The 26,999-nt window shown below is 46.0% G+C and overlaps 1 protein-coding gene across 2 annotated transcripts in view; it reads right to left on the bottom strand.

Moving 5' to 3' along the window:
* LAMA3 (laminin subunit alpha 3) overlaps positions 1-26,999 on the bottom strand; it is a 1,348,901-nt gene that overhangs the window by 1,258,773 nt on the left and 63,129 nt on the right. For both annotated transcript variants that reach the window (XM_069620910.1, XM_069620909.1), the window contains exon 2: positions 14,712-14,864. In XM_069620910.1, coding sequence (XP_069477011.1) covers positions 14,712-14,864 — 153 coding nt within the window. The remainder of the gene's footprint in view (positions 1-14,711; positions 14,865-26,999) is intronic.

Genomic DNA, 26,999 nt, shown 5'->3' with positions numbered 1-26,999 from the left:
GCCCCTGGATGCTGGGGGTTGTGGGTGCAGGGGGACATGAGTGGGGGCCTGGTGGAGGCTGCCCCTGATGGCTGGGGGGTGGGGGTGGTGGTAGACATGAGTGGGGGCCTGGTGGAGGCTGCCCCTGCACTGCTGGGGGGTGGGGGTGGTGGGAGACATGAGTGGGGGCCTGGTGGAGGGTGCCCCTGCACTGCTGGGGGGTGGGGGTGGTGGGAGACATGAGTGGGGGCCTGGTGGAGGGTGCCCCTGCACTGCTGGGGGGTGGGGGTGGTGGGAGACATGAGTGTGGGCCTGGTGGAGGGTGCCCCTGGTGGCTGGGGGGTGGGGGTGGTGGGAGACATGAGTGGGGGCCTGGTGGAGGGTGCCCCTGGATGCTGGGGGGTGGGGGTGGTGATAGACATGAGTGGGGGCCTGGTGGAGGCTGCCCCTGGTGGCGGGGGGGGGGGGTGGGGGTGATAGGGGCCATGAGTGGGGGCCTGGTGGAGGGTGCCCCTGGATGCTGGGCGGTGGGGGTGGTGGGAGACATGCATTGTTGATCAGTAGTGCAAGGTGACATGTGGTTTGCCTGCGGGACATGAGCAGGGGTGCAGGGTAGTCCCCCGTGGTGTGGGCTGCCTGCAGGGGCCGTGGAGGTTGTGGAGCGTACACCTGGGAGGACCCACACGGCCAATTCACGTGTAGTACTCCCCAGAACCCCTGAAATACACATACCCTGCTGAAATTGCGTGTGGAACTTCCCGCGCACCCCTGAAATACACGTACCCTGCTGAAATCGAGTGTGGAACTTCCCGCGCACCCCTGGAATACACGTACCCTGCTGAAATCGCGTGTTGAACTTCCCGCTCACCCATGGAATACACGTACCCTGCTCGCACTGGGCCAATCGCGTGTGGAACTTCCCGCGCACCCCTGAAATACACGTACCCTGCTGAAATCGCGTGTGGAACTTCCCCCGCACCCCTGAAATACACGTACCCTGCTGAAATCGCGTGTGGAACTTCCAGCGCACCCCTGGAATACACGTACCCTGCTGAAATCGCGTGTGGAACTTCCCGCGCACCCATGGAATACACGTACCCTGCTCGCACTGGGCCAATCGCATGTGGAACTTCCCGCGCACCCCTGAAATACACGTACCCTGCTCGCACTGGCCCACTCGCGTGTGGAACTTCCCGCGCACCCCTGAAATACACGTACCCTGCTGAAATCGCGTGTGGAACTTCCCGCGCACCCCTGGAATAAACGTACCCTGCTGAAATCGTGTGTGGAACTTCCCGCGCACCCCTGAAATACACGTACCCTGCTCGCACTGGGCCAATCGCGTGTGGAACTTCCCGCGCACCCCTGAAATACACGTACCCTGATGAAATCACGTGTGGAACTTCCCGCGCACCCCTGAAATACACGTTCCCCGCTTGGCGTTTGCTGTTTGCCAGCCCGCTGAACTGGTCCAGGGTTAGCGCAGCCCTTTGCGATGATTTAGCGATTTTGATGGCTTTTCCTTGCGCGAGGGCGTTCTTGGGGGCGTTACTAGTGCTGCTGCAGGGTCGCTGCGATTCTCTGCGCCACGGCTGGTTTGGGAGCCTAAAATCCATGAATACGCTGTGCGCGGAAATCGGTTTTAGCGCACGTGCCTGGCGCAGACAATCGCACGCGGACACTCTGCGCCAGCCGCTTGCGACACTTTTCTGCGAAATTCTATGAATTACCCTGTAAGATGTAATCGTAGAAACTTATCCCGATGGTAACGTGATGGAAATTTTGCCAGATATTTCGAGATCACATCAAGTTTGTTCAAAACATTTCCAAAGTCAAGCGCTGTTGCAAGATTCTTTTGTTTTTCTTCATTTGTTATCCAATTTCTGAACCGCAATTTCTTTTTTGCTTCTTGGGGGCGTAACATCAAGGTGTCTAGGGAAACTTCAGCATGGTCTAAGACACACATGAGTTTTTTCGCCCACTCATTCAGAAGAGAAGACGATGGATGGTTTGAAGCTCCATGTAGTATTTCATATGGTTTAGCAACCGGCGTTAGGCGCATTTTCCTGAAAATCGAGATTGCTTTCCATAATACTGAACCATATAGAGAGTCTATGCATAACTCGTGTCTTATTGCGATGATTGAAGAATTCTTTGGTAGTCTTAACACCTTCCGCCAGAATTTCCCCTCAAGCTTATCCCACAGCTCATATGGAATGTTCCAGCTGGTTTCACCCCTAAAGGATATTGCGGGAACCACCTTTTGAAGATAGAATGATAGTATTGGCTTCAAGGTACATTTTCCATAGGCTGTGTGTAGTTTCGCACCCTGTAAGGCAAACATTTGCATTCGGCTCACCAGATCTTGAGTCCATTCCCACTCACAAATTGAGGTGTTAAATAGTACGCCTAAACACCGTATGCTGTTTGCTACTTCAAGGCGTTCATCTTTTATCCTCCATGCAACGTTGTTGGATCTCATTGAACTGCTTTGGCCAATAACAATGATTTTAGACGTTTTTGTGTTGATTTTTAAGTCATTTTTGACGCAGTAGCCATGTAGTGCATTTAGCAGTCGCTGCAGACCAATTGGCGTGGCATCCATCAGCACGATGTCACTACACTACGTGTCTGCATAAATGGCCCAGCTTATGTTTTGCCCATTTACTGTTGGTGGAAAAATCCTTAGGTCAGTAAAGGACAGCGACAGATCTGAAATGAATAACTTGAAAAGTGGTGCTGCCAGAGGACAGCCCTGTTTTACTCCTCTTTTTGTTGTAATTTCATCGGACAGCTCGCCTTCCTCATTCAGCCGTACTCGAATGGAGGTATTTGTATGCAATGCAATCAGCGGTGACAGCAAATCGCTAGGACACTTCCAAGCATTAAGTTTTTTCCATAATAGATTTCGATTGATGCTATCGAATGCTAGGCTCAAGTCAATAAAGGCAATGAACAGCTTTCTGTTCCGCTTCAATGGCCTTCATTACAACACCGGCGCTAAACCATGGCGCTATTAGCACCATGGGTGGTGCCGGTGTTGTAACGGGTTTGCCATGGTTCAATGGGGAATTACCACCCCATTCCAAGGTTGGCAGGGTGGTAATTCCCCACTGAACCATGGCCCTTCCCCATTCCCATTTTCGCCCCATCGGGCTCTATGGGAATCGGGAAGGCGCTAAGTACGGTACCGCAAATTGCGGTACCGTACTTAGCACCAAGGTCCCTTTGCGGGTCCCTACTTTAACGGCTCGTGTAGACTAGCCGTTAAGGTCGGGTCCCACAACGGGACCTCGTAGTAAGACGCTAAGTGTTTAATGGTGCCGCAGCCTTTTACGGCGCCGTTAAACACTTAGCGCCAGGGTCGTAATGAGGCCCAATATGTGTCCAATTTCAAACTGTTCAAAAGGACCAAATTCAGCTCTACTCCCACTCCTTTCGTAAATCCTGTTTGACGTGGATCAACGACTGCATTCTCAGCTGCCCATCGTGCAAGTCGTTTTTGCAAGAAGGAAGCAAAGACCTTTCCGATAGTGTCCAAGAAGGCAATCGGGCGATAGTTGTTGGGATCGTCCCGATTGCCCTTCTTAAACACAGGCACAACTACCGCTTTAACCAGGACTCAGGCAGCACTTTTCCTGACGCAATTCTTCCAAAAAGAATGGTCATCAAATATGCTCAAAGGCCACAATGGGTTTTTAACATTACATTTGAGATACCGTCAGGGCCGGCCGCCCTAGAGGAATTAAGCTTCTGAATCGCCCACTTTATGTCATCTTCGGAGTCGGCCACATTCCACCTTTCCACAGTTGTCAATACACCTGGGACATCAATACAGTCGAGATCATTAAATACCTTTGAAAAGTGTTCAACCCAACATGCTCCATTTATGCCGTTTGACATTGCGTATGTATGTTTTACACTGCCTGTGTTAATGATCTCCCAAAGACGGCGACTGTCATTCTTTAGGATCAATTTTAACATTTGTTTGGCTTGATCTTGATCCCGAATCAGGTTGAATGATTTGATCCAATTTCGATATTTCTGGCGCCGAGTTTTTATTTGGGCGAGATTTCTGCTTGGAAAAATCTTTTTTATCAGTCTTACATCATCCCTTAATTTTTTCTTTTCTCTGTTTATTGTTAATGAAAAGGATGTTTCAATTCAATTTCTTTTTCTTTGCAGATATTTTTCCCCGTTTTAAAACTGTGTAACAACATCGGGTAGTTTATCCTCGCCGTGGTTGAATTATCATTTAGAAAGTTCTTTGTCATCAAGGCCAGCTGAGGAGCATTCAAGCGTAATCTATTTGCACCATTATTTACTGTGATGTTGCCTCTAATTTTGTAATTTACTGTCTTTGGTGCCATCTTCCAAGACAGCAACAGAGCATCATAGTCACTCTTTTCTGTCTTTATGACTTCAAGGTATGAAACTTTGTCTAGGAAGTTCCTGGACGCCGAGATGTAGTCAAGTGTCTTCTTGCAGTCTCCTCGCTTCCAAGTGAAACTTGGGGGAATATCACTGCGTGGGCTCCCATTCAGCATGGCACAATCTCTCTGAGCAATCTCCAGTGCCCATCGATCTCCGCGATCAAGGTGTAAAATATCGCTGTTTTTCCCAGCTATTTTGTGCTTTGTTACTGGGCAGTTTAGCCATGCATAGTTAAAATCTCCACATATCAAGATTGTCGGGTCCTTAAATGCTAGTAAGCAATCATCTACTGCGGACATTACAGCTGCAATAAAGGCAATTTGTGATATAATTGCTGAGTTCCAATATAGGTTTATTAGCAGGATCACCTGCTCGCATGTATTTGTAAATCGACTGTTTTGAATTGTGGTGACTTGTACAAACATGTTGAGATTTTTCGAAGATAGGATCTTCCAATCATTGGAGTTTTTTACCAATGTGACTAATTCAGAGAATGGGCGGCCAAGTAAGTTCTTTTTTGCTGGATTCAGGAGAACGGTGTAACCGTCGCACACTGGACAGTCACGCAACCATGTTTCTTGCATGCATATTATAAAATTTTGTTCTGGAAATTGCCATTTTTCTTGAAAAAGATGTACAAAGCCTCGAGTGTTCCATGATATAGGTTGGTAGCTACAGTCAGTGGAGTCCGCGCTGAGCTATTGGCTATTTGACTTTACTGCCTTGTTTGATGGTCGCTTTATGCTCATCTGGACCCATAGATCATTCCTTCTTTTTTCGTTGTCTGTTTCTTCCACTCTCGATGCGTCTTGACTCTCTTCATCTTGGTCCTCCCCGCAGTAGACTTCGAAGCCGAAGAACAATAAGTCTTCCGCTGCTTCCTTTATCGCCATCCTTAAAGAATTAGAGATGTAACCTGACCCAGTCAAGATGGTCCTCTGACATGTATTCCACCACCGCTATATCAACTGAATTTATTGCTCGAAGCATTGGTATACACTGTAGGAGTTTTAGTGTATTGCGTCGGTTCAAATTTACTTTATTTTGTTCACTCAGAATGTTTTTAATTTGAACCTTCCAACTTCCATGGTCAATTCGTGGAATTTGTTTTTGAATCCTCTCATTTGGCTTTGTCTCAAATTTTTCTGCTTGGGCTCTTGTTAGTTTCGGATTCAACTTTTCACACAGAGCAATTGATTGGTCGGTTGTACATCCACCATTTTTGCTCAAAGCTTTTTTGTTAGTCTTTATTAGCGGGTTAGACATCATCGCCATTTTTTGTTTTTTGGCCGGGCTGACGACTTTGGAAGGAAGCACAGTTGACACACCCTGCTGTGGCGTGTTCGTCTTTTCTGTTCCAAACACAGTGGATGGACGATCCATCACAAGGGAAGCAGAGTCATCTTCGTCAGCGTCAATCAAATACGTTGAAAATTCACATAATTCAATTGATGTTTCTAAAATTGCGTCAATTCCATGTTCAGAATCTTCGCTTGTTCTTTTGGAGCATTTTTGCTTTGTAAATTCATAGCCAGGTTCATTTGTGGATTTCAGTTTTTGCTCCTTTGAGTTCTCAATGTGAGTGAATGTTGATATACGAGGCGGAGTAGAAAGGTTCCTTATAAATTTTTTGCGCCAGTAGTGCGTGTACGTTTTGCCACAGGCTTTTGAGTTGAACGTTTCTGCTGTTTTTTTACTTCTCCGCTTTTTTGTTGAGTTTGGCGGTCATTCTCGGACTCGGGGATCACTGGTTTTTTAAAAATCCCAAAGGACAGTTTCTGGGTTAAATTTCCTAGTTCCAGACCAGTGCACCCTTGCACCGGCTTACTTGCGTCATTAGTTTGCTGCAACTCCGATGTTGTTAGTAGAGTAACATCATTATTAGTTGGATCCTTTGCAGCTTGTTGTGAATTGGCCTTACTTTGTTCAAGGTGCATCTGACTTTTACTGGCATTACTGGTCACCAGATCTTTCTTTTTGGAAACTTTGAGAGCTTTCCCCGAGTCCATTGTTTTACTTCACTTTGCTCATGAACGGCTCTACTCTCGGATGTACCATCAACCCCTTGTTGATTTTTAGAGCCTTTTCGAGACACAACTGGATTTCCATCGGAGGCCTGAGTGTGGCTATGATCAATATCAAATGGTGCGTTACCGAACTGCTGTTTTGTTGATATGTTGTGACGCATCCACTTGGTGCAGTCGATTACAGCATCGGTTAAAAAAGCTTTGTCACCATTCACCTGTTGCACTAGGTCACATAATCGATTTTGCCATTTTAAGGATGTTTCTGCCTCGTTGTCGAGTCTTTGAGCAATGATTTGTGAAAAGGTTTCCAAGGATGACATTTTACTATTTACCGCTGCTAACAGAGACGTTTGGTCGCGAACCGCCTCAGGTAGCGATTCATAAAGTTTCATTAAAGGCAACAGAGCAATCGATGTTGCAGCAAGCACATTGTTGTGAATTTGTATGCCCGCCGCTCTGGATAATGTGCTTTTTAGAGAATGATTGCTTGTTGTTTCCTTCGTTGCTCCATGTTCCTGATTTACCGTAGAAAGTTTTTCATTTGATACTCCTGTCAAGTTTGAGTCACTCATCACAGCTCTCTGTTCGACTTCCTTTCTACCTGGCAGCTCCAAACTACCAAAAAACATTGACGACAGTACATTTTTGGTCGCCAAGGAAATCGCTGCATCTGATGATTTCCTTGAAGATTTCACTGCAGAGCTGTTTTTTTCAAGTTCCATCCTTTTTTTTGGTGTCTGTTGATTTTGTAGGAAACTATCATTTAAACGATCGTATGTAGCCAAGAAATAAGCTTTTAGTCTTGCTGTCAACCGTGCTGCACGAGCAGAGGTTTTGGTTATAGCAATTTCGGCATGCAGTTTTCCTTTTGGTGTTTCTCCACATTTTGCGGTGGTGTTAGTATTAATGCAGGTCTGCTCGATCTGGTCGATCGAATTTTGCACATTTGGTTTAGCCGAGACAGTTCTCGAGGCAGCCACAGCGTGCACTTTTCCACTTTGCGCCATGTCCTGGGCTGCGGCAACTCCCGTTTTATGCACAGTAGGAAGTAATTCAATTAATGACCTTCCACTAGAGCTTTTTTCTTGAGAGCTCGTTTCCATTTCCGCCCACTTAGCTCTGTTCGGCTTCAGCGACGACTGAACCCCCGCTAAAATGCTTTTGTGGGCAATTATTTGTTTGGGAGCAGGCGGGGCATGCAGTGCTCCAATGTCACATACAATTTAGCGAGGCAGACGGAAGAGTCATCACCGGCGTTTCCACCTGACTCAGAATATTTGGTAGATTAATTGCCATCAGATCAAAATCAGTTAATGGATTAGCCACGGATGCTTGCTTCATAAAAGGAAATATCACAAGTTGCTTCAACAAGTTGCTTCAACAAAAGCGATGCACTGCAGCCACCTTCCCCGGAGGAGTTTGCAAAATGTTCTCTCATGCTATGATGCAGCAACATATGCATTCTCTAGTGAGTCCTAGCGTACCAGTGCAATAGAGCTCAAACCATGATTTTAGTTAAGATGTAATGGGCCAATGAAGGGCACTCTGTCCATCTTGGAGCTACTGGTTTGTATGTATTTTGAGTCTAATTTGTATGTTCTATAATCACAAAATAAATAAACAATACAAGCAATACAATACAGTGGCAACCATAGACAAAGAAAAGGCAACTTCTAATATCAAAACATAACACAAATATGAATGTACTGAGCAGCATAAATGACAACTGTATGGAAATAATAGCAGAGCACCAGGAAAGAGTAAAGGTGGGCGTGCCTTTCTTTCAGCAGCTACAGGAGAGCGCCAGGAAAGAGTAAAGGTGGGCGTGCCTTTCTTTCAGCAGCTCCAGGAGAGCGCCAGGAAAGAGTAAAGGTGGGCGTGCCTTTCTTTCAGCAGCTACAGGAGAGCGCCAGGAAAGAGTAAAGGTGGGCGTGCCTTTCTTTCAGCAGCTCCAGGAGAGCGCCAGGAAAGAGTAAAGGTGGGCGTGCCTTTCTTTCAGCAGCTCCAGGAGAGCGCCAGGAAAGAGTAAAGGTGGGCGTGCCTTTCTTTCAGCAGCTCCAGGAGAGCGCCAGGAAAGAGTAAAGGTGGGCGTGCCTTTCTTTCAGCAGCTCCAGGAGAGCGCCAGGAAAGCGTAAAGGTGGGCGTGCCTTTCTTTCAGCAGCTCCAGGAGAGCGCCAGGAAAGCGTAAAGGTGGGCGTGCCTTTCTTTCAGCAGCTCCAGGAGAGCGCCAGGAAAGAGTAAAGGTGGGCGTGCCTTTCTTTCAGCAGCTCCAGGAGAGCGCCAGGAAAGAGTAAAGGTGGGCGTGCCTTTCTTTCAGCAGCTCCAGGAGAGCGCCAGGAAAGCGTAAAGGTGGGCGTGCCTTTCTTTCAGCAGCTACAGGAGAGCGCCAGGAAAGAGTAAAGGTGGGCGTGCCTTTCTTTCAGCAGCTCCAGGAGAGCGCCAGGAAAGCGTAAAGGTGGGCGTGCCTTTCGGTGGGCTCGTATCCTGCAAATTGCATGCAGGGGAGAACAGCACGTGAGTGCAAACGTTGCTGCTCCCTGCCTTCCAATTAGCATTTGTTAGGAAATAACCCCCAATACCTTTTTATCTGTTAGTCGATTTTGCATTTTATGTGAGCCGTCCTTTTAAATGCCATTCAAACGGTCCACATAAACCAAATCAAAGGTATTCATTTTCTCAAAACCTTGCATGCTTCCCTGATTTTCTTTCTGACCTTTCATGCATCTGTTCTTAATCAAATGGGGCATTTCAGAACAGGTTTATAAATAGTGTGAGCTATGTTGGTGGAAAGTTTCACTTTGTGATCTATTTATGATCCGGGCAGCCGGCTGGCACAGTGGTGAGCAATCACAGGTATGAGTACTAAGTCCAAGAGTTCTCGGTGGCGCTGCCCTTTAACAGATGGAAAAGGGCGATACTTCCACAACTGCAATGTTGGTTATTTTGCGGCCTAATATCTTGAGCAGAAAGGCCCGGCTGAACTCTGAGCTGCTGGTATCATCTCCTGTCCACCATTATAACAGGATTCACCAACAGTGCCTGAAAGGGAAATTCCTGGGTGACGTAGGAAACATGTTTCTAGAACACAGGTCCAGCGGCGTGCTTCATGGCTAGCAGAAAACAGACACACAAAAATGCAGTTATCTGTTGGTAGCCACTGGGTTGAATACGAGGTCCCTGCGCATATATATAGTGCGTAGAGTCTGGCGTGCGAGCCATGCATCTGTGCAACTGTCTTTTTTCACACAGCAGTGATTTGGTGCAGTCTGAAAACATATTAACACAACATAGAAAAGTGCAACGTATTGTGAGCTTGTAGGATTCCTGCAGAGGGAGAACAGTGGTCTAAGACCAGGTTCCCCTGGGTATGGTAAGATTGTGGAATTTGCGACCGGCCACCGGACAACCGATATAAGGAAGAAGAAGCTTTATTTTCCCACATACAAATAACAAGGGGGGTCCTGGGAGACTCTCTGCCAGACATGAGCCTGGTTACAAGAGCCTTACCTAGAGTCTTTAGCTCACTATCTTTCACAGAGAAGAAATATCCCAAACATATCAGTCTTTGTCCTGCCCTGGGGCAGTCCAGCATTGAAATGCTAGGCAATTCTCCTCTGAACAAGAGTACCAAGAGCAACCCCAGGCACGTGTTTCGGTCTGGTTGGACCTCATCAATAGGGTGTAGCTTTGCCTCTCTAAGAATAGTGAGTAAGGGGTCCATATCTGGATTCCCCAAGTAACTTAGGGTGAGACCCAAAGTTACTTGAAATATGCAAATAACAAGGGGGGTCCTGGGAGACTCTCCACCAGACATGAGTCCTGGTTACAAGAGCCTTAGCCGGATGCAGGCTTCCTAGACTAGTGAGAGCAGTGTGCCTGTACCTCTCTGCCGAGCTAACCTGACTTACGGGTCTCTGGAGAGGGGCTATAATCCGTGGAGCCCAGAGCTGGCTGACCTCTTACCCTGGTTAATGTTGTCAATGATGACCTGAGACATTGTCTTGTGGTTGGCAATAAAAGGCTGTGGTTCTTATAGCACACTTATAATCAGACAACACATTTGGGTACATTTATTTAACCAAACACACAATGAAAAACACTGTTATCTTTTGGGCACTGGGATCAGGGGCATCACCTGGCGAGTGCCGCCACACCTGTATGGCTTTTCGGCCATCCAGGTTCCCCCAAAAGTTGCGGTTCTACTTGCATCCTCTTGTTGTTAAATTATTAATGATCTCAGTATGGAAATTGTTAATTCCCTTAATGGATAGGTGAACCCCATCTGTGTGGAACAATTCTGGGTGTGCCAATGAAATTGCAGTGTGCCAGATTAACTGCATTCCCCTGCTGAATTTTTCTATTCCCCTGTTCAGTTTCTGCCTGGCTATGTCTATATGTCTATTGCTTCTTACGACATGGCCCCTTGCCATGTTTGTCTGGGTAGCATGGCTGAATTAATTGTGATTGACCTCCTCCTGCTTGTTTTGGACGCATGTACATCTATTGCGATGTAGCCCCCTTTTACTTGGACCTTCAACATGTGTAACCCTTGCTTTAGTGTTTGATGTGATGAGCTTGCTTAATCTTAATGCCCCAAAGTATTCTGGCAAATGCTGTTTTAAACAACTGTCTCTCATATTTGTGTGAGCAAAAGGTTTCCAGTAACTTTAGTAATATCGCTATTTTCTCAAAATTCAGTGGACGGCTCTTGTCTTTGTGCATCCCCTCTAACTTTCCCCATCCTTTTAATGCATATATTATCAATGCACTGCATGTTGGATCTGATCGCCCCTGTAATTTCGCAAAGTAGGCTACTGCTTGCTGTAAGGTGCCTCTTTGCCCATTCTTTTTTTATTCTCTGCTTGTATGCCCATACTAAAAATCTATTTATCTCTTTTGTTGTTATAAACTCTACATGTTCCCTCTTTGTAATTTTCAGTACCGTTTCCAGACACTTGCTATATTGTTTTGCCGTGTTTGCTGTCAAAGCTTTCTTGGCGAGCCCTAATAGTAACCCCGAAGCAGGGTCTGCATAACCAGCAGGAGGCTTGCTCCTGTTTGCACCCGTATCTTAAGTGCTTGCTTCTGCTGCTATCTCCCCTTGGTCCCAACCGTCTGGCATTGACACAGGTGCATTTTTCAAATATCTGTTAGTATTTCCCAGCATTCTTTGTGTACTTCCGTCCTCCTGCTGTCTGCTTCTGGCTTCATTTTGCGAAATGTATCCCACTGAAAGCGAGACAATACATCTGCAATGTTACCTTGCTGGCTATGTGCTTAGCTCTTAGTTCAATATTTTTGTTCAGAGTTATAATGGTCATAGCCCTTAGAATTCTTAAGGCCGAATGGCGTGTAGTTGACTTCCTGTTTATGATCCCCACTACGGCCATGTTGTCTGACCATGCCATCAGCTGTGTTTGCCAGCCGGTCGCCCCATACATGCAGTGCCAGCCAGGTTGGTATGCTTTCCATCCATCTGGCCATGGTCCTGCAAACCATGTATTCTCTAGTATTGCTCTAAAACCCTTGCTTCCTGCTGCATCTGTCAAGAGTACTCTTCTCTTGGTGGTATTCAATGGCGTGCGCAATATTATTTTTCCATTAAATTGATTCTGAAATTCTTCCCATATTGATAAATCTTTCTTCATTTCTTCTCCTAACCTTATATGCAGTTGTGGTTTTGAGCAACCTCTGGTCTTCATCTCCAAACTCCTGGAAAACACCTTCCTCTGTGAGATTACTCTGGCGGCAAAACTGAGACTTCCTGCATTTCCCACTGTTCTTCTGTGGGTGCTTTGTCTGCGCTGTTCTTTTTTCTGTGCAGCATGGTGATTTCGTTTTTAACCCCTCGTGAATGTATATGTTTGCCTATACCTCCTCCCATGCTATCTCCGGGCGTGCTGCAATGGCCCTCCTGAATAGATCATCCTAAGTGAGCCATGCATCCCCTTCAAAGGTTTCCCTTACCTGACTGATTTTGTCCTGGTATGCGAACAGTGCCCTGCCCTCATTTGGGAATTTTTCCAAAATGACTGTTGCCATGATGTTGAAAGCTTTGACCCAGTTGTCATAGCTCTGCACAGCTGTGATTTTCTAGCTAGGTTCTTCTCTTCTATCTTTTTTGGATCCCTAAATACATCATATCATTTCTGTTCTACCTCCAAAAGTGAAAATATTTTCAATAAACTCTTTCTTCCATGTTTTGTTTTTAGCTACCTGGTCAATATTCTATGCTAAGGATCTCTTGTAAGGGTTCTGCATTTCTTTCTCTATTTCTTTAATTGAAGCTGGTATTAAAGGGATGGTCTAGTAAAAATTTGTATTTAAAAAATAGATAGGCCACGTCCTCCGAGTCCCGGCACTAATGAAGGGAAAGCCACCCAGCGGTAGACTTTGTTTACTACAGCTGGCTGGCTTTTCCTTCATTAGTGCCACAAAAGCAAAAGCCAGCACAGGAGGGCCTCCATTTCACAAAATGGCTGCGCCCCTGTGCTTGCTTTTTCGATTTTTGAGCTTGAATAGCTCAACATTTTACATAGGAAGTTTTAAAACGGAGGATGCTAGTATTTTTTTTTTTATGTGGCCTATCTATTTTTTAAATAAAACTTTTTACTAGACCATCCCTTTAATGACTGTGTGATTGCAGTGCTGCCATCCAGGAGTGCACTGTTAAAGGGCTCAATATTGATGATACTTGCTGTAGCACCCATGTCTTCTGACTTTGGTGCAGTTGTTGGGACCCTATTTATGGGTGCCCCGTCTGAGCTGTCTTGGGTGTCGTTGTGCTCCCCCAGCCAAGCTCTGAAATGCCTGTTTTCATTTGTCATATTTTTCGCATGCTACCCCATGTCGATCACTTGCCTTTCCCTCAACTCTGTCATCATTTTCTCGAGTTTATCAAACTTAGCATGTACTATTAATTCCTGTTGCGCCATGTATATGCTTGCAAAATTATCCATCAATGTAGTTTATATCTGTTTCTTTTTTACCTTTGCTTTTCTTTTCCGCCCTCTCTGTCTGCTTCCTCTGCTGCGGTTGGTTTTGTTCCTGCCTTGGCCTTTTTCTTTGGTGGCTCCATCTTGCCCAGTGCCACAATGTCCTCTTCCTCATCTGTATCATCGCCTAGTCTCTTGCACACCCATGCCCAGCCGTGTAGTTTTTCTGCTGCTGCTGTCCATTCCATAAGATTGTTTCCTCTCTTTTCAGCACTTGTCCTTGCTTTTTCAGCCATGTTTCTTTTCCTTTGTCTTTGTATGCTGGTCAACCTTTTCTCCTGCTAGCTTCCATTTGTCTGTGAAAACGGTCTTCTACAGCTTATTTGCCTAGTGTGTTCAGTAGTTTAACTCTGCTGCTATCCTCAGTTCGTGCAACCTTTAACCCTGTACTGCCTGCGCAGTGTTGTGAAAACAAAATGTTTCCGTACTTATGTAACCGACATGGTTTTCCAATGTATTCTTTGTATTGATTTAGTTGTGCCGGAATTATTACCCTGTACGTGCTCCCCCCATCAATATGCTAATTGCCATAATATTGCTCTCCGGCAGGGCCCACAATGTCCTCAATGCCAACCAAAGAAGTCGCTTTCTCTGATAATATGTTGTACACAGAAGCCCGTACAGACCAGGGTGCCAAGGCTTCAGGGAGTAATAGGTTAATAAGAAAAACTGTGTCTACAAAATGACTAATCCGTGATTATTAATCTGTCAATTTGAAGAAGTACGGCACCTGCCATTCCAGTAAACGCAAGAGAATAAGGAATGGCCGAGGCTCCAGTATGAGACTGTGTATCTCACAGCAAATTGGTTTGGACACGTACCACCCCACCAGATGTCGTAGTTAAGGATAAAACATATGATATATCTCCAGCTTTTAGCCCGAGGTATTTCCTCTAGATAATGTGAGGATTAATCGCTGGTGGAATTACGACCTGTTTTAATTCCCTTATTCCCCAATGGACCCCACAATGGTGAATAAGCACACTTTGCTTTTGCAAATTTACGGCAATAGCAAGTTGCTGTGAACACATTTGGCGGGATTACCTTCGTTTAAGTGTATATTTCATCCTCAATTACAGAGCAGATGATGATTAGCTCTGTCCTCTCCCGAATTGAACATTCCTGGAATCGCTGCAGTTACACAGATCGCTTGCCGGGACGCGCGCGGCAATACTTACTTCCAAGAGTGCACATCTAAGCAGAATTACGACAGTGTTGTGCACAGTTGCTCGCGAGAATGCCCGTTCACAGCATGCAGGTTTAAGCGCCCACTCACCTGCCCCAGGTCTAGAGTGAGATTGACTTCGTTGTACTGCAAGCCTAGAGACAGAGGCGGGCTCTGCCACCAACGCTCTGTCCCGTCCACTGCGTTGGACACTGGATGAGCTTTGCTGGGTTCTCCTGCGTAGCAGTAATCACAAAATTGACCCTGAGAGAAGGAAGAATAATAAAGTTAAAATGGGGGACATCCTATGCCATAGTCAACATGTGTATCCAGCATCGTTTACTCTATTAAAACATGTACCTTATAAGCCTAATATGATTACTCAAAAATAGACAATGGGGATACCCACTAAGGTAAAACATGCTACATGTGATGAAACCAACCTTTTCAAAAATACTCCATGTGGCACAGTCTACGTTAATGTAGGTCCTGAAGTCTTATTAATTGGGATGCAGACATGATGATTGCCTGCATGTGGATGACTGCTCTTATTTCAGACATGTAAATCACATGCAAAAGAACATTCTCTTTCCTCTAATTGTACCCATTAGGTGGTGATATTGTGCAACACACAAAACACAACTATTGGCTGAGCAGTACAGAAGGGAGGGAGGTGTGACGGGGTGTTAGGTATGGGTCCACGCAGTGACATGAGTATCACACAGTCTTTTATTAGGTATGATACAGGGACAGCAGGTACCCCCTCAAGAGGCAGGCTCCAACTGATCAAACTCAGAATACACAGTGAAACCAAACATTCCAATTAGAACTTCATGACATCACAATGCCACTCTTTTTGCTAAACATATTATAATATAAGGTGGTAAAATGATAACACTGGGAAGATTCATCTCAACATATCTCCTCCCTTCATTTTGTGGCAAGTTTAACCCAGGTAATAATCATTTAACCTGACCGGTTTGTTCCTGACCCTGTTGGCATTCAAACTGGTGTTGTTGCTGGAGGCTGTACTCACATTTGGTTCATACATACTCACATTTGGTTCATACATATGTTCTTCCCCTCCATTCTCCCATGAAACTTGTTCTTCTCTGGTTCCCTCACCAGCTTCGCTGTCCACCATATTGCACTTAACCAATTTGGCCATTGACCAACATTCTCCACCCTCCATGATAACCACATTACCTCTTATCACAGCAATTTTCTTTGGTCCAATAATCTTGCTCACAATACATTTGGGAGAGGCTCTGGGATTCTTAACATAGACCCAGTCCCCCACTGACCATTGCATCTCCTTGGCACCCCTTTTTGTGTCAAACCTCTCCTTGTATTCATCTTGAGTTTCCCTAATGAGATTCATGGTCCTTTCCCTGTTGACATGTACACTCTTCGCTAAATCCAACCAACCCGGACACAATTTTGTTCCTGGTTGTCTGCCTTTGAGAGACATGAAAGGTGAAATACCAGTAACCGAGTGTGGAGTTACACAATAGTTCCAGACCATCTCCCTGAGAACTGTCTGCCACCTCAAACCTGAAGCCATCGCTAGTTGTAACCCTCCTTTAAGGAATCTATTTGCTCTCTCGACAAGACCATTCGCTCTGGGCTGGTATAGTGCTGTCCTGTAGTGCTTAATACCAAACCTCTTGAGAAACTCTACCATCCTATCCGAACAGAATTGTACCCCATTATCAGAAACAAGTTCTGAGGGAAATCCTTCCCTATAAAAGACTTCCTCGAAAAAATCAATCATTTGTGAAGTTGTTGCCTCTCTAATGGCTTTCCACTCAACCCATTTTGAATGATAATCCACCAGGACAATAAGGTATTTAACACCCTCTCCCAGTTCCTGTATGGGCCCCATTAAATCTACTGCTAATTTCTTCCATGGCTCACTTGGAACACTTACTGGTCTTAAAGGAACTTCCTTAATACTCTTACTTTTGTCACTTTTGTCACATTCTTTGCAGTTCCTCACACATTTCTCTACCTGACCATCAACACCTGGCCACCAAAAGAATTCTCTTATATGCCTTTTAGTACCTCCCATGCCTAGATGGCCTTGGTGAGCTATGTCCACTAATTTGGGCCTGATCTCATATGGGGGTACTATTTTCATTCCTTTTCTGAGTTGAGACCCATCTTCCGACATGCTCAACTCCTCTTTAATACAGTAATAAACATCATATTTCTTTTCAATGAGATCTTTTCTGGGCCAACCACTTTTGGTCCACACTTTTACTTGCCCCAAGACCTCATCCATGACATCAGCTGACTGCCACTCCTCTTTGCTTATGGCATTGTGTGCTAAAGCACAAATACCCACAGTACTTTCTGCACTCACATCCTTGATACTCTCGTTCTGTGCAGGAAGTCTGGACAGACAATCAGCAATCACATTTTCGTCCCCAGGTATATACACCATTCTAAAGTCATATGCTAGCAAGTCAACCATCCAACGAGATATTCTAGGTGAGCCTTTGGCCCATTCCGCACTGCCCAGTAGCTGAACTAACGGCTTGTGATCAGTCTTAACAACAAACGACTGACCCCATAAAAAAAATTTAAAATGAGCAACAGCCCATGATACAGCTAGGGCCTCTCTCTCCACCACAGAATAATTGCTCTCCGCCCCCCTCAGAGGTCGGGAGGCAAAAGCTATGATATGTTCAATGTTGCCATGATATTGAAAAAGAGCAGCACCCAGACCTAATGTGCTTGCATCTACAGCCAGCACAGTTCGTCGGCCAGATACAAACCCTCCTAAAGAGGGTGCCTTCACAATGCTATCTTTAATTTTACTAAAGGCATTTTGACATTCTTCTGACCACACATATTTAGTTCCTTTTTTCAATAAATCTCTCAGAGAAGATGACATTGTAGCAAAACCATCCACAAACTTGTGGTAGTACTCCGCCAATCCCATGAACGAGCGCAGTTGCTCCTTGTCAAGGGGTTGGGGAGCACTCACAATACTATCCACTAAAGACTTCCTGGGGGCAATGCCATCACATGAGATTTTATGCCCCAAGTAATCCACTTCCGTAACAGCAATTTTGCATTTCTCCCTCTGAACAGTCAGACCCGCTTCTTTTAGTCTGACTAAAACCGACCTAAGTATTTTATCATGCTCAGGACCATCATTTGCAAATATCAAAATGTCATCTTGAAACACTGTTACTTTCTCAAGACCTTTCAATACCGTTTCCATCACTCTCTGAAACACGGATGCCGCAGAGGCCAACCCAAAGGGCATCCGGTTGTACTTGAAAACACCCTCAGGAGTGATGAATGCAGTCAAGTGTTGACATTCCTTAGACAACGGAACCTGATGGTAGGCAGCAGAGAGATCTATAATGGAAAATAACTTGGGTTCCCCTAGCGTGGACAAAACTTCTGAGATATTAGGCAACGGGTGTCTCTCAACCACTATGTTCTGATTGAGGCTACGCAGGTCAACACACAATCTCATCTTTCCATTGGCCTTAGTAACTAAAACCACTGGGGACAACCATTCCGTGGCTACAACAGGTTCAATCACCCCTTTGTCAACCAGGCTTTTTAGTTCCTCCTTAAGTTGTGCTCTCATCTTCAGTGGTACCTGTCGTACCTTGTGTACTACTGGTTGAGCATTATTCTTAAGCCTGATGTGATGTTCGAAATCTTTAAGCCTTCCCAAACTCTCAGAAAACACTTGTGGAAATTCCTTGGTCCAAGAGTCCCCCAACTCAGCAATGGTGACGGGGTCCGGTGTATTGGCTTGTACCCTTAAGCCCAGTTTCCTCTGCTCCTCCCAGCCTAGCAGAGAGGTCCCTTTTTCCGCCACCAGGATTGTGGCTTGGCATCTTCTTTCCTTGTACATGATTTCTGCACGGAATTCACCCAAGATATTTATATCAGAGTCTGCATATCCACACACCCTGACATTGGTGGCTTGTATAATGTTACTACTCCTTCCCAGAATGTTAGTTAGTGTCTCTTGGGATATGATGGTCCAAGGGGAACAAGTGTCCACTTTCATTTGGAGCTCTATTCCATCTACTTGGAACTTGTCCACGGGACCTTTGGTCATTCCAGACATCTCTAAAATCTCGAATATGTGCCTTGTTGTGAGTTCTTGAGCGCTGGATACTTCTTGGATATTGTACCCCTTTCCGATGCCGTCCTCGTAATTGTCCACTGGCCTGAACTCAATACTATTTACAGCGTTACCCTTGCAGACATTTGCAAAATGCCCTTTATTTTTGCACTTGAAACATTCCGCATATTTTGCAGGGCAGGCCGGGTAGTTCATACCATGTCTTGAACTGCCGCAACGAGAACATGCATTTCTTTTTTTTTTTAAATTGTAGGGTTTGCAGTCCACTCCTAATATTCTGTTAAACACTGCTTGCATGTATATTGCTGGGAAACACTGTCACAATGGGACGACCAGGGCTTCTGGAGACTGAAATGTATTGGAGTGTGCGTGGCTAATCAACCCACGTGAGCGGCGAGCGCTCGCTGTCAGCTGTTCCGGGTAGCCCAGGGTTCCCTCTTCAACTTGGTTTTTCGCGCAGCTTCCTAAGACCGGCAGCCACTGCACAAGTAATGCTCCCCAGCTGGGCTGCGGCTCGCGCTGAGTCCGCGCGATGCTCCTCGCTGCCAAGGGGGCTCGCGTAGGGCTCCACGGCAGTGATCGGTGTCCCAGCGCCGAGGTCACAGCTGGGTCGCGGCTCGCTCTGTATCCGCGCGACACCCCTCCTTGCTTTTGGGGCTCGCGCGGGGCTTCACAGCAGCAGCCGCTGCTCCTGCTCCGTTTACAAAGTCCGCTGCAGCTCGCGCTGGGATCGCAGCAGCCGCTGCCTCAGCGCCGAAACTAAAGCCCACTGCAGCTCGCGCTGGGCCCGAGCAGTGCCTCTCCTTTCCTCAGGGCTCACGTGCGACCCCCCAACGTAGCGGTCGCTGCGCTGTAGCTTCAGGGAGCCTGGCTTGTCTGGGTATGGCCCTCACTCCACCTCCTGCCCGCCTCTCACCTGCTGTCACCGTCGGAGGAGGAGATTCTCTGGGAAGGACCGGAGACCGGCGAATTCCACATGAAGATCCCATCCTCGTCGCCAATGTTAGGTATGGGTCCACGCACTGACATGAGTATCACACAGTCTTTTATTAGGTATGATACAGGGACAGCAGGTACCCCCTCAAGAGGCAGGCTCCAACTGATCAAACTCAGAATACACAGTGAAACCAAACATTCCAATTAGAACTTCATGACATCACAATGCCACTCTTTTTGCTAAACATATTATAATATAAGGTGGTAAAATGATAACACTGGGAAGATTCATCTCAACACGGGGCACTCAGCCTGTGGGTGTTATTTGGGTTGTTATCCAGCTATGACCCGGTCATGGGCATGCTAATCACTATAGCCGTTCTCAGCCACCACCTTTCCACCCTCTGCAAAGAAACATGGGATGTCTTTGAGATAGCTCTGTTGTACAATCAAATCAAACTATGGGGTGTTCTGATGTAGGTACCATTTTTAAGCAGTCTTCCGAAAGGTAATGACTTAATTGCAGGTGCATATCATCTCCTGGTGCAATACGTGTCTTAACTACAAGTCAGGCGGTGGCCCATGGTGCTATTAGCACCATGGTCCATGCCGGATTCCGCCATGGTGGATGGCGGAATTACCGCCCCATTCCAAGGTGAGTGGGGCGGTAATTCCCCCTTCACCATTTGCCCTTCCCCATCCCCATTTTTGCCCCATAGGGCATAATGGGGATGGGGAAGGCGCTAATTATGGCACCGTAAATTACGGTGCCGTCATTAGCACCAAGGTCGCTTAGCGCCTTGGACTTTAACGCCTGCAATAAAGTGTGAATCGGGCGTTAAACCCTTAACGCCTGACTTGTAATGGGGGCCATGTGTCTTCACCCACTTGATTTACAAGCTTTGCCGTCCTAAAACGGGTTGAAACCTTTAAAAAGCGATGTTGTTTTCAATGGAACGCACAGCTTTGTGCTGTTGAGGATACAGTGCTGAGCAGCATGTGTAGGCTGCTGTGGAAACCAGGGTCGGCACGTCTCACAGCAATTGTAGATCCCTAGAAAATATGCAAGGGGCCTGATTTACAAACATGTTTTCAATGGGACCTTCCCGTTTCAAAACATGTTCGGAAATCAGGCCCAATATGTCTATAGGGTTACTCCATTCTTTCTTTCGCTGAGACTATAAACAATATAGGTGCAGAGTTAGCAATTTAAGAACTGCAGTGGGAACAGTTTGTGGAATGCACACCTTCCACAATCCGCATTAGTGCCTATAGCTCCTGACTACATTTGATTGACTGATGCCTGCACATACATGTCCTGGTTAACATTTAAGGCTAAATTGATCCATGGCACATGCATAGATGCACTGTTTCTTTTCCTAACTTTTGGATCGTTCTAAATGTTTGTGTACATTTTATTTTGTTACGAACTCAAACCTCTTAAATTTGTAGTGAGTAAATTATTATCAAGTGACAATCAAAGCTGCAAAGTCTCCACCCTTGAGTCAGTCCTTGCTTTTCAAACACCACCCTTTTGCATTCTGGGACGTGTAGTTTGGCTGTCCTCATAATACATATTGCACATGCTCTCAGGATGTAAAGCACTATTGCCAAAAAAGCCAGAACTAGTTTATGGTGCTACGTATTACGTGTCTGCTTGCCAGCCATCACAGTAGGACACTTTTTTGTTTTGCTAATACAGTGCTACTCTTAACTTTATTTCGTACAAATGTGTCACTGTGACTGGTATCATAAGGTTGTTCTGTTCTGACTCTCTTTTAGCCAAAGTGTAAACCTTTTCTTTGTGCACTAGAGAACACTATTGTTTATTTCTACCATTGTTACGTTGCATGTTTCTTTTACTCGGGCGACCCAGTGAACCCCTTAACAATGGAAACAAGGCTCCACTCCCATTGAGTTCTTCTTGTGGGCTGTTAGTGTACCCAGAGATTTATTTTCCGAACTCTTCTTCAGTCTTTCTTCTGTGGCCTGCACATTCGTCCTCATCTCTCCACCCCTACCTCTTTTGATTTGTTGTCTCTCATTTCCATCTTCTACAATACCTTTCCCACCTTAACTCCTGTCTCCTCCGAGCCCGATCCACCCCCACCTGTACATTTGTGTTTTCCACTTAGGATTTTTATTATCATAACAACATTGTTTCTGGTTTATAAACTACTACAATTCTTGGTGTGCTTTGTTCCTTTACGTATCACTAGTATGGTCATGCCTCTGCAAATTGGTATGGCGTTGGAAGGCGTGACTGCAATAAGAACATCTGACATGCCCATGATGTCAGATTACTCACCGTTTAATTACACATTTTACCATGTGTTACAATGTTTACAGTTTCCTCTTCGGCAGAGCTGGAGCTTGTTGTTATGTGTAAATTACTGGTAGCCATGATTGTTCAACTCCTTTTATGCAAATTGATGTGCCCATAGGGTTTCTTCCTTCCTCTTCTACTAGGAATGATGTGTTTCAGATGATAAAATATATATAACCAGATTTCGTGAAGGATATAAACAGCAATATAAGAGCATCAGTGTCAACTCATGAAAGCCATCATCATCTACACTTGGATATTTGAGCTTGTAGATCCTGGCTACATGTGTGCACTTGCTGTATCCACATAGATATAATGTAACTGCAAAACTGATCATGCATAGGGGGCCTCGAGAGCCCGGGCAAGATGGCCGCAGGCTAACGCAGCTCTGAGATGAACAGACAGGCCCGTTCAAATTTTGCCTGCTCTGAATCGACACTACTTGCTGTAAATCCTGCCGAGGGTTACCTATACCCCTGTGCACCTCTTACTTGCTTCCCGTGTGTGTTGGGCTCAGCGATCACCAGGAATCTCATCTGAATGTGGCGGCAGACATGGGCTCGCTGCGGGGCCCGACTTTGAAGATGGCACGTTGCGCTTGATGCCCAGCTTCGACTGCCAAGATGGAAGAAAGGGGGCTGGAACACACAGTGCGCTATCAGGACATGGGTGTGCCTCGTAACGGGCCAGCGGGTGTGTAGACGTGAAGGTAAATGTTTTCTTGCCAGTTCCTGCCCCCTCGCCACCGTCATATTGGAGCAGTCAAAGAAAAAACATAGATGAGATCCCAGTATCATTCCTATACCGCATCGAGTCCATGTGAGACGTTATGCACTCAGACAGCCATACAGAATATACCCTCACACTGAAAGTGTGGAAGGATGTCGCATGGAAGAAAGCTATATGGAAGGATGCCACCTGCGAAGATGTCAGAATGCATCAGCGAATATAGTGGATAGACGCTAAATAAAATCTGACGAGGACGAAGTGATGTCATGAAGAAGATATTTGAACCTATGTTGAAACGATATTCAAATTAACAAAGTAACTGAAGCATTAAGAGGAACAGGAACCTAAAGCTAAAGTAATCATGGATCTAAAGAAGATGAAGTAACTTACTGACCAATAACTGTAAATACGCTGTAATGCAAGGTAGAAAGACAACGTATAGAAGCTTGCTATGGAGGAACATATAAAGTGGCAAGGATGCCATATTTGGAAAATGGACGACAGCTCACGTTGAATTTAACCAATCTACCTCAGAGACAGGCCAAGGCTGTAAGAATCAGGAGATGCGAAAAGAAAGCCCCATGAGCAGACCCCAGGGGTGGACTGGCGTATAGGGAACTCTGGAGATTTCCCAGTAGGCCTTTGCACTCTGGGCCCCTTTTGTGTGGCAACCTATTTTATTTCCACATTTTCTCATAGGAAAAGGCTTGGGCTTGCTGAAAATGTGTAATTTGGGGCCACTTTGAAAACTATTTCCAAGGCCTCTTTTGGTTCCCGGTCCACCTCTGGCAGACCCGATGATAAGTCAAGGTTGGCCCAGAGCAAAAATACAATTTTGAGGGATAAGTGCAAAGCACAAAGGGAGTACATGGATAAGTTCTGAATGTGGGTCATTCTTTATAGATGGAAGAAGACAAAAACATCTGTGAGAGCCAAATTGCTGGTCAATTAAAAGTGTATACAATTCATATGAGATAGAGTGAGCAAGTCTCCAGGGGCCAAGAGGAGCAACAGCACAATAATTATTGCATAATTAAATCAAATAGCAGTAAATAGAAGGCTGAAATTGACACATTTGTGGTCTTTTCAGACATGACTCAGAAGTCAAAAACAAAGGCTATTCATTAGAGCCTTAAGCTAAGATAGTGGTGTGCTCACACTCCCTTGAATGTTCCAGAACAGTGAGCAGCAACAAGGTCAACTACAAACAAAAGACTGGCTGATGGCTTACCGATGACAGATGATGGACTAATTGGGAAAATGGGGAGTAGTCTGATGGGATTCAAACACCTAGGTTTCATTTCATGTATGTGCTGCTAAGGAGCTAAACGTCAAAAGTTAGGATAGAATGCCAACCAATCAGTGGGGTTGAGGGGCAACCTAACATAAACAATTGCAGGAGCCAAGCCACTGTTGTTTTGTCCGGTATAATCAGTACTATATGTGTTCAGAAGTAGTTCAAGGCGTGCCCTACAGACAAGGGGTAGCCAACGAAGCACTGATCTTTATATATACTATAAGTAGACATGGTCCCTTCACCAATTCCTTCCTTCGATAGGTTTTATGATTTGCCACGTAGAATCATGTCATAGATGCCGCATATTGAGGTGTAAAACCTCCTTGTAATCAAGCTACTGTGTGAGTGTGCAGTAAAAAAAAAAGTGATGGGTGGAAGGTTTTGAATGAATCTGAACCACTGGCATTGCTCTGGGTAACCTTCCACACCACTGTTTTTTAGCCCGTCTGCGCCATTGCAAAAGGGGACTAGCCATATGCAAATAAGACAGGTACTGCCACCAATGGTAGCAGCCCAGCCCGAACTGCTAGGCCTGGTCCCCTCTGCACAGAAACACAAGCAACCCCAGACATGTTTCGGCCTTGTTGGGCCTCCTCAGTGAGCTTGGTTCCCTATGGCGCAGCGAGCAAGGGACCCACGTCTGGGCATACCCTCTCCCACATAATGAGACAAACAGTAAGCACAAAGATGATGGGTGGAAGGTTTTGAATGAATCTGAACCACTGGCATGGCTCTGGGTAACCTTCCACACCACCGTTTGTGCAAGCATTAGTCTGATGTTTGTCAGGTCTCCCTGATTTATTAAACTAAAAATAAAGTAGTACTTTTCCATACTCTTTGAGTCTGTCCGATTATTTGGTCTCATATCTATTACTGTAATTCCATCTAGCACAAAAGATGCTTCAAGGTGCTAGAGCGCAGGTGAGTGAGTGATACCTGGTAACCTCTCGTGGAGGGATAACGGGAGTGGCTCCTGCCCATGGCGACCCGTTTTGGCCACATACGAAGGCATTGCATCTCTCTGCCTTGACGATTGTGGTGAGGGGTGTTGGTGGTGCTGGCCCCACGCATGAAGACCTACAGTGTGTGCACACCCTACCACAACGCCCCCATAACTGCCCTGTATGCCACTGTAAAATCAGCGCTGCAGAATGTGCTTACCATGACCTCCCTCTTAAGCGGCAAGCTCAGCTCCCCTGATGCCGACAATTAAGCTCTGCAACAAACAGATCCCGCCGGACCTGAACTTGGCCCGCAATTAGATAAATGTGCACGCTGCACTGCAGTGGACACTGAGCATACAGAAACATGTCATGTGGGTCTACTTTCCATATCATCTGCATAGCCTGCAGAATAATGAGCTGCATAATGCTCTGATCTCCATTGACCGCAATGTGTCTCAGAAGCAAATTTGTTTGCGGGGAGGAGCAAGGGCATTAGGTATTGAACTGTGCATTCTTGATCTTTCATCTGCTCAGCACCATCCATACCCTGTTCTATTGGATTTCACTGGTGAGGTCTATTACTGCCACTGACCCTAAAACATTCTGCCGGATGCCATGAATCGCCTTGGCGCACCGATGCTGCACATGCTAGCATCTAAAAAGAAGACTGGGCGTCCAGCTGTTGCTCTAAACCACACCATATCTATACCTGGAGGGAGTCAAGGTATTGGAGCTGCCGCTAGGCATCTACGCATTGCCATGTGGAGAAGGAGCCAAGATGCCTTCCCAGAAGAGCCGGAGCAGTTCCCTGCTCAAACTAATGACCCACCAACTGGATGGTCTGGCACGGCCCGCAACCGCTGGAAAAGATCTGGCCAACGCGAGGGTGGGGAAAAGAAGGCCGACTGGCAAATTTTCATTATCTGGGGCAGTTGTTGTTGTACGCTATTGCTTATACAGCCCCATAGTATCTGACTTTTCGCGATAGTGACTTCACTGCCGCAACTGCTGGATAATATTGGCGACCCTTCTTGTTGTTACTTGGCCTGATTGGATATTCAACTTGATCTACTAACTTCAGAGGCCCCCCTTGATCCTCTTGCTCTACTTGCTACACTTCATTTAGTAGCTCTATCGGCTCTATCAATGCTTGCGCCCACACTGTCAAGGATTATTGAGGGGGTCATGTTATTCACGTTATTCCAGCTTGTCTCCTTCATAGGCACACTCATGAGCGATCATCTGCATGAATACACAGGGCGCTGCCCGCCCCGTCTCATACCCCCATCGCTCCGACACCATCAGGGGGTGGAAAGGCTGCTATGGGCTCGGAACGGCCACATTTGGCCTTGTTTGACACCTATGGCACTGGCTTTTGCCAAGTTACATTGGGTCCAAGTCGACAGGCCCCAATGTTCGTATTACTGGGTGGTTGCCCATTGTTATCGTTATTTTTGTTAATGTTTTTGGTTTTTGGGGGATTGTTCTCTGTGCATTGTGTACTGATTTCTGGCTAGAGTGCCTTCTCCAAGTGTCATCCTATACTTGCTTCACTTTGCTTGTGCTTGCCCTACTGTGGTGGTTCAAGAGGCGGTGACCTCATATCCAACTGCCTCGCTTTGCCCGGCTACTCAGATGTGGGAAGGTGAATGGCGGCCTGGTACCTATTTCCTCATACTGCTGTTTCCGCTGACCTTCCACGGCTTGGCTGTGGCAAAATGCTGTTTTATACAGGGTAATGATGTCACTTAATTGTATTACTTCAAAATATTCAGGTACTGGGTCACCCATCAAACGCTGACGACTCCTTAATTATATAAGGGACGTGAACATAGATGCGTCATTCCTACAAGAAGACCACCTGAATGCAACTGAATCTGCTAAGGTGTGTAGGGGCTGGGTGGGACAAGCATTTCCCTCCCTGTTTCATGGGAAGTGGGGCGTATTCATTCGTGTGCACAAACGGGTTCCCCTAACTGTGTTAGACACTAAAACTGACAAAGGCAGTAGGTTTGTCATGATTCATGGCACAGCGTACCAGCAACCA

Source organism: Ambystoma mexicanum, chromosome 5q (genome assembly GCF_040938575.1).
Source record: "Ambystoma mexicanum isolate Mex_15411 chromosome 5q, UKY_AmexF1_1, whole genome shotgun sequence".
Classification (NCBI taxonomy): domain Eukaryota; kingdom Metazoa; phylum Chordata; class Amphibia; order Caudata; family Ambystomatidae; genus Ambystoma; species Ambystoma mexicanum.
Note: the sequence above shows the minus strand (reverse complement) of the source record. Positions and strands in the feature narration are given on the sequence as shown.